The sequence below is a fragment of the Schistosoma mansoni genome, chromosome 7 (genome assembly GCF_000237925.1).
Source record: "Schistosoma mansoni strain Puerto Rico chromosome 7, complete genome".
NCBI classification, from domain to species: Eukaryota; Metazoa; Platyhelminthes; class Trematoda; order Strigeidida; family Schistosomatidae; genus Schistosoma; species Schistosoma mansoni.
Genome location: NC_031501.1, coordinates 7,088,554 through 7,101,458, shown reverse-complemented (window position 1 = coordinate 7,101,458; position 12,905 = coordinate 7,088,554). Strand labels below are relative to the sequence as shown.

The 12,905-nt window shown below is 33.1% G+C and overlaps 1 protein-coding gene across 1 annotated transcript in view; it reads right to left on the bottom strand.

Annotated features, from left to right (window-relative positions):
• The window catches only part of Smp_134540 (hypothetical protein), a gene marked incomplete at both ends in the record, with an annotated part of 33,594 nt that extends 27,098 nt beyond the window's left edge, over positions 1–6,496 (bottom strand). The window contains 2 exons of the mRNA XM_018798733.1: positions 5,555–5,982; positions 6,238–6,496. Of these exons, the coding sequence (XP_018653645.1) occupies positions 5,555–5,982; positions 6,238–6,496 (687 nt within the window). The remainder of the gene's footprint in view (positions 1–5,554; positions 5,983–6,237) is intronic.
• Between the last annotated feature and the right edge of the window lie 6,409 nt (positions 6,497–12,905).

The following is a 12,905-nucleotide window of genomic DNA, read 5'->3' as shown; positions in this document are numbered from 1 at the left end:
TCTGCGCTAAATTCAAACATAAGATCTATGTTCCAATATTGATTTTATTGTATCTTTTTGAATTGGTTCACAATCATTTCCATGGTGATAAAGATTATTCAATGAATTTGGTTTAGAATGATTATAATATTGAATTGATAATTTATTATTTGAACAAAATAATGAATTAGGTATTGAGTCATGTAAATTACAAATAGGTTTCATATAAGGTACATTTTGTTTGTTACTATGCAAGTTTATTGGATATTGTTTTAATGAATTCAAATCATCTTGATGTGAATGGTGTTGTTGGTGGTGGTGTTGGTGATGATGATGATGATTTTGATTATCGCATTGATGTAATGATTTTGTATTATCATATGTTGTATCTAAATCGGTTTCATTATGAATATCTATGTTATTTTCATTAATTAACTTATGAGCATGACAATTTGGTACATACCTTTCAGAAGTTGTATCTTCTGATATATCAATTGTATTGTTGTTATGATTTTCTAATGGATTTATTCGATGATGGTTAGGATCATGATAAGATTTGGGATTATTCCCAGTGTAGTAATCAGGACGATGATGCTGTTGCTGCTGCTCCTTCTGATGATGATGATGTGGTATAGAGTCATCTGGTAAGTGTGATCTAGATGATGTAATAATTCTGGATCTTGTATATTTTGGATATAATGACAAGAGAGTAGTTTTAATAATTTTAGGTATTTTACATTTTAATAATCCATAAAAATTTTGTCTAAATTCTTTACAGAATCCAATACATATTGGTAATAATAAAACAGCAATGAAATTACTGAATTCAATTCCAATTACTTTAGCGGATAACATTAAAAAAAATCGTTGCCATGTATTATCTTTTAAAACCTTTAAAAATGAAAAAAAAATTAATTTTTTAAAGGGGAGGGGGAAGGGGATTATATCGTAAAAAAGTTTTTTGATCTAACTTTAAAACTGATCAATTATGATTTTAGATCTGAAGGGGTTTTGTGGAGAATTTAATATTTTCATGGTTGAAATTATGAGTCAATTGAAGCTATACCACCATGGAAAATCTGGTAGCACTGGACGGCTGTTTCGTCTTATTATGGGACTTCTCAGCAGTGCGTATCCGCGATCCTGTCTCGCGAGATTCAAACCCTGGACCTATCAGTGGTCTAGCTTCAGTTGACTTATGATTTCAACTATCAAAATTATGATTTTGTTTTATTTCTAAGTAAGTTTAGTTTATACGAGTATTGGTCGAATATTAGAGTGTATAGTTTGATAGAAATTGGGTACAAAGTATAGAAAAGTCATTATATGTGAAAATTATATTTGAAATAATCTTAGTGATTGAATTCACTTGGTGTTGTTTGCTTATATCTTTTCATTATTATTAAGGACTGCAATCGATAAGTCTCTTGTTGGAATATGTGCATCCTGTGAGGACTGCCTCGATATTGCCTGATGTTATAAGCTTTATGAGCAAAGATGTATAGTATCTAGCAGTGGAATTCAGGACACGAGTTTCATTCTATTTGGGACGAGTCAGCTGAATGTACCTGCATCTCAGAGTTGATGTTTACTTTGAGACTTGAACATAGTATCGTTCGCTTCAAACGCCATCACGTTATCCATTTAGCTACTGAGTCTTGATAGCCACTTGCTTGTGCAGTTGGGTGAAGTTTAAATTCGTTTAGTATTGTTTGTTTGAATCTTCCCATTGATGTTTAGGACTGCAACTGGACGAAACGCGCGTACTGGATTCCACTGCTAGCCACTATCCATCGTTGTGAAAAGTGGATGTCTTTTATTTGATAACATGTAAAGAGGAAGGTAGAGTATGACTCAGTAGAGTCTTGATAGCCATCTGCTTGTGCAATGGTTGAAACTTAAATAATTCTAACGTTTTATTCAGCAAATTTGTCTGAACTTCTTCAGGGTAATGATCAAAATCAAGATCATTATAGAAACATATAGCGTTTAACAATCAAATCAAATCAAACAAAATCAAACTCAGAAATCAGAACAAGACTGATAACGTTTTGTCCAATCAGTGTACACCACGGAGAATTCGAAAATTTTGATAGTTTATACATCAAGCGCCTTTAAATGTCTTGGTATGCCTCAAAAGGCCCTGGTATGGTCTAGAGTGGAGAGAGTCAGCTCTTCCTCTCCTAATGCTCTCACATGGTCACATGCATACAACCAGTGACAGTGAAGTCTTACTTATTGCCTTATCGCGCCATTACTGTTGTTTACAAAATTAGGAGGACGAAAAGCGAATGTCTGGAGCTTTAACCGGGTTGATAAGTATGAAGTATCCACTTAGACGATTTGGAAAACCTTGATTTCAGACCAGTATTGTACATGAACTCCAGAATCCTGAGAGAACAAATAGTGTATGGACCAGTTGTTGGTCACTGGCTATCATGGGACTACATCTCCTGATATTGCTCCACTGCCATGTTGATGAGACCTTTGAGCTCGGGGTGTGGCCTCGTAAGAAAATCACATGCCTCGGTCTGAGCACCCAGGCAGTATCCCAGCCCTCACATAAATCGAATGACAAAGTGTGGTACATGTTTATGTGTTTAAATAATAAAAATAATAAAAAATAAAAATATACGTCGAGCTCTCATTGGATGATTACGTACTCTGTTAGTGAATGTGTAATGTTTCCAGTTCTCAGAGTTTAACTGTTATCGACAAATCTATAAATAAGTTTGTTTTCTGTACCTAAATGAATTTTATTTATATTTTGTGCCTCTTCCCTATCGCCCAAATCCGAATGTAGAAGTAATCTGGAGTCATAAGAAGCGGTTAGGCAGTTAATTACAACAGTTTAAGTACAAGACTTATCGTGTTAGCAATCAGGATGCACTAAAACGGTTATTTCCTTCTAAGTACTATACTTCTTATTGGTTTAATATTAAAACCGATTGGTTTCCCTAATCACTTCACTACATACAAGACAGTATATAACATTTCAACTGTCAATACGTTCCAGACACAATCATTTTGTAATATGTAGATATATAGTTCAGTATTATCAAACTAGATTGGAGAGTTTCAAATTAGTAATAATCAAAGTTTTATTCCATCTCCAAACGATCAGTTGAACATCTTGAGTTCGGATGTTTATAGGTAAGGAAACTATACACTGTTGGAAATTAATGAATTACGATGAAGTAAATATGTACGGTTATTTGAAGATATTTCATGAAAAAGATCATCTTCAACATCTTCATTTGCTGATTGTTCTATGAAAATCTGAATTCTTAATGTTAATTAGAATTGTATTAATTCTTTGATGAATTTATCCTTATATTACAGAAGTTACCTTCAAGATTACTGAACTGGCGTTCTAATAGAATGAATCTGTAATAGATACCATTTTCTAGATTGGCATAAATAACTCCAATCTATAGTAAACGTAAAGTCAAGTAATATAAGCGAAGATGGAAAATAAGTAGTAGTGGGACCCAGGAAGGCCGTTTCGTCCTATTTGGGACTCGTCAGCTGGATGTACCTGATTCTGAGAGTTGATGTTCATTCTGGGACTCGAACCCAGTATGGTTCGCTTCAAACGCCATCGCGTTATCCATTCGGGTACTCGGCTACGAAACGCGCATCCTGGGTTCCACTGCTAGCCACTGTTCATCTTCGTTTATAATGCTTGTGAATTAAGGCTATATTGAGGCAGTCCTCACAGTATGCACATATGCCAATAAGAGACTGATCAATTGCAATCCTAAAAATCAATGGGAAGACTCAAATAAACAATACCAAGTGAAAGTAAAGTCAAGTAGTTTAGACCAGTGACAGCATTACAACTTGTTCGATAAAATTCGATCATTAATAAGAAGTAGACATGCATAAAACTGGTTGGTTTTCAGTGATCATATTGATGATTTTCTTTCCATCAGAGATAAATTGCATGAATAAACCTGGTTCTCAGTGATATTGGATTTTCTTTCGGAGACTAAAACTCAGTGTCTAATTATATTCTTATTATACATTGAAGTGCATTATTATCAAAGCAGAACAAACTGGGTCCTTATATCTCAAATAACCAGAAGGGGTTGATATTTACAGAATCTGAAGCAAGAAGCGTTTGATTAAAATATCCATTAGAGAATCACAGCTCAACTTATGGCTCTTTAATAAAACAGTACATGTAACTGGAGTTTTAAGTCTACTTATCACTAATAAATTATTGAAATGTAACTGATACTGATGCTAGAGTGTTATTATATATAGTTCTAACAGCAAAATCGACCAATCATTTAACACTGTTAGTTGACAATAAGGTTCGATAATGTTCTAGGTTGTCTTTCAACGAAGTTTACATATAACGTTTCTTGCCATTATATTTTCTCATACTGTAATTGAGTCATTGGATTAAATATGTATTTGCTCACACGTGTATGATTATTTACATTGTCGCGTGTGCTACTGATATCGACAGATTTAAGTAGTATACATCATCGGTCGAAAGTGAAATGCCTGGAAGCGGGAAGGTTAACAAGATCAAAGAAAAGTGTACGACAACATAGAATGGTTGGTGTGGAAATAAAAGAACAACGAGGTCTTAGACGATTGATTGACATTTTGCAAACGAAGTATTTATCGTATGGTTGTCAGATTTTACTAAGATATTCTGTAATGTTGTTGTCAAATACATTCGATTGTCGGCACTTGTGTTTTCGTTTACTACAACATATCTATTATCTATTTCTATCTATTCTCTTATTGGTTATAAAAGTAGTCAATCATTTATTTACTATCCATGTACACATTTTGATTGATATTCTATGAGCACTTTACATATTCTATTTCTATGTCTTGTCTAATTATCAATGTTGAGCCGATTCACTTTTAATAACAATCGTTTCTAATCCAACTCGTATTTGGCTTCTGGATTTGTTGAATGAAAGTAAATGTAACTACACTTTAAGAATCAACGTAGATGTATATACATCAAGTTATTCAGATTGGTAATATTCGGTGTCAATGAAATAGTAATGACAATACATTTTCCTAGTTTTTTGTTCACTTTTGTGAAACTTTATATCGTTGAGATCATGAGTCAATTGAAGCTAGACCACCATGGAAAATCTGAAAACACTGGACGGCTGTTTCGCCCTTTAGTGGGACTCCTCAGTAATGCGTGTCCACGATCCCGCCTCATGAGTTTCGAACCCAGGACTTATTAGTTTCGCGCGCGAGCGCTTAACCGATAGAACACTGAACCGGCATCCAACGGTGTTAATGTCTAACTTCAACCAATCCACGAAATTGAGCAACCATTCATCAATGTCTTCAGCGAGTTGATATCACAACAGAACTGGTTGAACTCCACTGATTACTGTTTCTTACTAGAACTCCAAGAAATACCTCCTGGAGCTAGTCACTAGTGAGCATAGGAACATTATCCGAAGGGGGTTTTGTGGTGATTTTAGTAATTTTATATAGTTCAGATCATGAGTTAATTGAAGCTAGACCACCATGAATAACCTGGAAGCACTGGGAAAAACAAAAAAAACAACTTTCTTTTCCAATTTACCTCAGAATCTGTTAAATTCATTTCTCCTGGTTTTGTTAATGGATCAAGCATTGTAAATAATGCATTAGGTAAACGACATAATCCTTGTATTATACATATAATAGATATATGTAATACTTCAAATTGATTTCTTCTTGATATAGTTACACGACTTTCAGCATATCTTGGACGTATAATTAAATCATCTATAAAATAAGCTCGTATAATTGCTAAACCAATACATATATTTAATAATGCTATAGAACAATCAATAGTAATACCAGTTATCCATTGATAATCAAAATAACTTGCTGCTAGTTCTGAAGTCTTTTTAGTAATATCCATTTCTGTAAATATATCATAACGATGAATTGATTTCATTGAAAACCAATATTGATATCCACCAGCAACTTCACATCTTGCTAATGGTTCTAATGATTTTAATGATTCTATTGATAATGATGATGATGACGATGATGATGATGATGATGATGGTGATGATGACGAGGATGATGATGATGATGATGATGATGATACACTAAATGGATTAACTGATTGTATCCTTTCATATTCAATATTATAATATTGTATACGCCAATATACTATTTCAATAAAACTATAAATTCCAGCTAATAAAAGAATCCCTATTGAAATCCTTATTGATTTTTTATGATTTCCATCAGCTATAATCCATCTTAATATACTATTGGATGGAAAGTTGGTTTCTCTTTGTAATAATACAAGAGTTTCAATACCTAATGTTATTGTAATTAATATAATAGCTAAACGATTACCAGTCCATAAACAATGAATAAATGGACATATTAAATTATTGATTGCTAATAATCCAGTATCCCATGGTGTATCTAAATCAATAATAATCACTAAGATACATTGTACTAGATGGAGTATTGATAAAATCAATAAATAAATTGATAATGAACCATAACCATATGGTATCATTAATAAATTAGAATTATGTTTTAATGATTTTCTCCATTGTGAATTAGAATAAATAATAATACATAAAATACAATTAATAATACCAAATGGTAACCATAATGGACTAATATATCGATCTAAATTATTGATTATTGGTGATAATTGTTCAATTAAGAGATAAAATCTTGAATAACGTGATAAAATATCTAAATGTTGTATATTAATTGATTGTTTAATACCTGAATTGAATGTTGTTGTTGTTGTTAGTGGTGGTGTTATTGTTAAGGATTTTGTTTGAATAATCTGTAAAACAAAAAAAAATATATAATGATAATATATAAAAATTATCAGAAGGGGTTTTTTATGGAGATTTCAGTATTTTTATAGTTGAAATCATGAGTCAATTGAAGCTAGACCATCATTTAAAACCTAGAAATACTGGAAGGTTGCTTCGTCCTATTGTGGGACTCCTCAGCTGTGCGCATTCACGATCCCAACTTTTTTTCATTTTTCTTATGCCTGTATCCATTTCTCAAAGTAATGTGTTCTTTTGTATTCCTCACCTCCTTTGGCCCTTAGGATTCCATGTGAGGGCTTGTCTTGTGACACAGTTGAGTGATTTCCTCAATGTGTGTCCTATCCACTTCCAACGCTTCTTCATGATTTATTCCTCCACTGAAATCTGGTTTGTTCTCTCCCACAGTAGAATGTTACTGATAGTGTCTGGTCAACGGATCCGAAGTATTTTGCGTAGACAAGTGTTAATAAACACTTGTATCTTCTGGATGATGGTTTTTGTAGTTCTCCAGGTTTCCGCCTCATACAGTAGAACTGTCTTGACATTTGTGTTGAAAATTCTGATGTTGGTATTGGTTGACAATTGTTTTGAGTTCCAGATGTTCTCCAATTGTAAATATGCTGCTCTTGCTTTTCCGATCTGCGCCTTCACATCTGCATCAGATCCACCGTGTTCATCAATGATGCTGCGCAGATATGTAAAGGTTTTCACATCCTCCGAAGCTTCTCCGTCAAGTGTAATTCGATTGGTGCATGTTATGTTTTATCAGAGAATCTTGCTTTTCCCTTTGTGTATGTTGAGATCTATTGCTGCTGTGGCTGCTGCTACACTGGTTGTCTTCTCCTGCATTTTTTGTTGCGTGTGTGATAGAAGAGTCAAATCATCTGCGAAGTCTAAATCATCCAGCTGCATCCTAGCTGTCCATTGTATCCCGTGCTTCCCTCCAGATGTTGAGGTCTTCATGATCCAGTCGATCACCAGAAGAAAGAGGAAGGTTGAGAGTAAGCGACCCTGCTTAACACCGGTCTTTATCTCAAATGGGTCGGTCAGTTGTCCTCCATGAAGGATTTGGCGGTGATAGTAAAAATACACTACAATTTTCTTTTGAGAACTAATGATTTGGAAGAATCGTGTAGAAAAATCATCTTTAATTACCTAAAGGCAAATTCGGCAAAATGCTACACAAGATAACCGAAGCGTTGACAGTGAATTTCTACTGATCAATCGTTCATCAACCTATATACTAAGTGGTTTATGTATCCATCAACTAATTGACTACCACACTCAACTAAGATCTATTATCCTTGCTTTACTGCAACTCACAGATTGAACGAATTTAGATGCTCACGGCCTTCGGTAACCTTAATCACAATTAGAGAGCCGCCCATTGTCTATGCTCTATTGTTTTGAGTTCCAGATATTCTTCAGTTGTTATAAGGATCTTTATGTTGCAAAATACCTGAACATTATCACTTCAACACTATAAATCGAAAACAATCATAGTCTAGCTTAAATCCACTTATGATTTCAACTATGAATCTTCAACAAATCCCCTATAATGATTACGATAATTAACAATAAAAACAAACCCCCCCACAAAAAAAAGAAGAAAAAGTAACAAAATGTCGTGTTTATGTTGATTAGTTAATGTGAAAATAAAGTGAATAGAAGATTTACACTTGAATTCATGATTATACCAAAATATTTTTTTTTGTATTTTTTGTTTGTTTTTCTCCATTTATGCTACAATTGTAAATAGTTAATGAAAAAAATTTTTTGGAAAGAAAAAAAGGAAAAAAGAAAAAGAAAAAGAAAGAAGAAAAGCAAAAAGAAGAAAGAAAAAGAAAAATATTCGGTTCTTTATTTTTTTTTAAATATTTTTTTCTCATTTCTTAATATACTACTGATTATTATTATTATTGATAATCTTCTAAATGATTTCATATTGTTTATTTATTTATTTATTTAGTTGGTTGTTATTCATATAGAAAATAAGTTAAATGATTTGAATGAAGAAATCATTTAGAAAAATGTTTTTTAATGAATAAATAAACTATACGGTAGAGTTAGTTAATAAGTACTGAATTTCTTTAAGTGATTGAACGTTGAGAAGAAAAATGAAGCGTTTTTCTAGGTAATGATAGATGGTGGTTAGAAGGAGAATCCAGGACGCACGTTTCGTTCTGTTAGGGACGAGTCAGCTGAATGTACCTGCATCTCAGAATTAGTGTTCACCCTGGGACTCGAACCCAGAACTGTTCGCTTCAAACGCTATTGCGTTATCTACTTAGCTACTGAATTCTGACTTAAGGCAATATCGAGGTAGTCCGCATAAGATACACATATGTCAACAAGAGACTGATCAATTACAGTTCTAAATAACAATGGGAAGATACAAGTAAGCAACACCAACTGAACTGTTTTTTTTTGTTTTTTGATATCTGTATATCAACTTGTATAATTGATATACTTCTTAACGCAACTATGATCTATAGATGAACAAATTAGATTTTAGATTAGAATTCAAGGATTTTAGGATCAAAATTACTCCTTGAAATGTCTGCCTATTTCAACATATGAGCTACCTGTTCCTATTATCTAAATATTTCAACAAGTTGTCTGTTTTTTTTGTTTATTTTAACACATCTTTGTCTATTAATCTCATAACCTATTCAGATGAATTGGTGAAAAGTTTACGATCTTTCACTGTACAAGTTACAAAAGAGCCAATCAGATATATCGTGGTTGCTAGCAATTTGCATGTACATTATTTAGATGTTAATTCCAGAACTGTCAACATTTAATTGGAGACCACTCACTATTTATCATACGGATCGACCAAGGAGTAAGAAATGGAAACTTATTTAAATACTTTTTGCTGAGAATTCTATATTATGCCAAATATATAATGTTGAATAAAGCCGCTATTAATAATATTGATAATAAAAAGCATTCTAGAACTATAGCTAATTTCAGTTTGTGATGAAAACCTAAACGCCACTTACTGACCTTAACTTACAATCCGAATTCCTTACATTAATCTATAATCCTATTTTGAACCCAGTAAATGGTTAGAGTTTTTCAAGGTTATTTTTGTGTCCCTCAAAGGTCGATTGTAAATCATAGTCTCAACTGTTTTCCTTAATCGAAATTCATTATATTTAAGATAGTTCTTCTTATTAGTATTCAGGTATACGTATATCTTGTGATGATTGTTTTGATATAGACAAATTACCATAAGTTAATATAGAATATATGGAACGTGGCTTGTGGTGAAATTCAGAACGTATATTTCTAACTATTCGTGACGTACTGACTAAATGTACCTTAGAGCTCAGTGGGTTCGAATCCTGTTACGAAACTTAGCACTAGATTACAGATGTATACACTTAATGTGTTCTCAATAGGATTAAACTTAAATTATGGATTTCACTGCTAACCATGTTCAATCTATTTCATATAAAATAAGGACTTATTTAACATGTTCAATTCCAAATTGATTCACATAACCTACATAACTATTAAAAGCGAGGGACCCCTTGAAATACTTGACTTGTCATCGTTTGTGACTCGTCACTCATATTACGATTACAACGTCACACAAGATCAAACCAAAGATGATCTTCAATTCTTTCATCAAGTATAATAACTTTAAACTGCTGATTTAGGAAAACATAGTACAATATTCTTATTTCAATGAATACATACTTTTCTATTCACTTTATTCAATAAACTACTGTCTCATTTTCTTCATGTTTAAAGCTTACTAACTATGGAGTCTCACTTAAATTTGTTGAATTTCATCAGAATCTAATCAATATTGATCATAATTGTTCAGCACTATTTAGTCTTCTGTTGTGGACGTTAGATTCCCAAAACTCACTTGGAAAAGATCCTGATTTTGTAATTTTATTCTGAAAATTTGAATTTTATCTTTTCGTAACAAGAGATGCTTAGTTGACCTACAGATTACATTTCCCACTCAGAAATCTTTGACTGTCATTGGTTGACGGATTTTTTTACTACGCTATTTTGTAGCTCTCTGAAGAGCGTTTCTATTATTGTAAAAATAAACTTGATTTGTGTGCAGACGTTAAGGCAAGGACCGCATTTTTACAATTGAAGAACATATGGAACTCAAAACAACTGTCAACTAATTTCAAAGTGAGAATGTTCAATACGAACATCAAGACAGTCTTACTGTACAGAGCTGAAACGTGGAGAATTACTACAACCATCGTCAAGAAGGCACAAGTATTTATAAATAGTTGTCTATGCAAAATACTCAACATTCACTGGCCGAATACCATCAGCAACAGCCTTCTGTGGGAGAGGATAAACCAGCTTATAGCTGAAGAGGAAATTAAGAAAAGACGTTAGAAGTAGATAGGAAATAGATTAAGGAAATCACCAAACTGCACCACGAGGCAAACTCCAGCTTGGAGTCCGGAAGGGAACATTACGCCGGGAAATAGAATTAGATATGAAAAGGATGAATGTTAACTGGAAAGAACTGGAAGGGATTACTGAGGACAGAGTTGAATGGAGACTGCTTGTGGGCAGCCTATGCTCCTCCGTAAAGGGTAACAGGCGTAAAAAAGTAAGTATTTAGTGGCTCTCCTATGAGCATTTCTACCATTGTATAAATGAGCTTGATTTGTGTGCATAGTGACCTCGTATTTTCTGGATGCTTGTATAGAATACATTCTGTACAACTTATCAAAACTTCTTGATCTAGTTAGCAGGGCCGGTGACAACAGATTAGAATAACCTATCGTGTCACTGTGTTATTAACCTTGGTTCTGTTTACCGAGTAAAATGAAATCGTAATAGCATCAAGCATATCAATTGCAGAACAGTTCGCTCTATCTTCATACACTTAATACATAGATGTTTATTAGATGTACAGAAGACAATGCTTAACCAAAAAACAGTAGCAAATAGTCTACAATGTTTGTAACCATAGTATTATTAATATAATTTATATAATATACCCTTATGGGCGAGGGTAATCTTGAACTGGTTTTCAGGTGAACCAGACACTATCCAGACTTTCACGCGGCAACCCAAACAGTACAGCTCAATCCCGTTTAACAGGAGAGTCAAACACTGCCCAGGCTTAGCCCAAGCAGTACAGCTCAATCCCGCCCTATAGGAGAACCAGACACTTTAAAAGCTTCAACGTTACAATACGAACAGCTCAGCCCAATCCTGTGGCGCAACCAATCAGGTACCAAACAACCTGGTGGACCAAACCATAGTATAAACATTACAAATAAACATGTTGTATATAACTAAAACTTACATTGGCAGCATTACGTAACCGTATTCCACGCATTTCACTTATGTAATGACATTGAATTCATCGAAATAATATATACCGATTCATAATGACATTTATCCAATAAGATTGAAATAGATAGTGATATATATAGAGTATTTTCACCGATTCATCTAGTCATCTCTCTATCTATCTAACTATGCATCAGGTATCAGATATAGATATATAACTAAGTTACAATAGAAAATTTCTGAATAATTTATCAACTACATCATTGTGTCCTAAAGTTTTCTATGAATTGTGTAAACAATAAACAAAAAAAAAGAAAAAAAGAGAGAAAAAGAAGAAAAAAGAGAAAAAATTAGCATAATTTGTAAATGTATGGTGTTACATGTATATTACAGGGTTATTAAATAAGATGGATTCAATCACCAAATGTGTTAGCATAAAAGTTAAGACATATATATATATTACATAATTTGTTAATATATTCCAGAAAAAAAAAGAAAAAAAACACAACAACAATATTGATTCATTAAATCAATATGTAACAAACATGTAATTATGTAATTTATTATTTTGAAGATAAATATGTACACAAAAAACACCATGATTTTTGTCACTAGGAGATTATTAATTGCCCAAACCGAACTTGGTGGTTTCCTTAGGGGGCCACAACCCGAGCCTTTGACGTAAAGATCGGATTCACAACGCAGTGATGCAACATCAATAGATTTAGTCTTATGATAACCAGGGACTAACAATTGGTTCATACACTATTTATTCCTTTAGGATACTGGAGCTCATGTATACCATTGATTAGGAATGAGGATTTTCCAACCTCTCTAGGT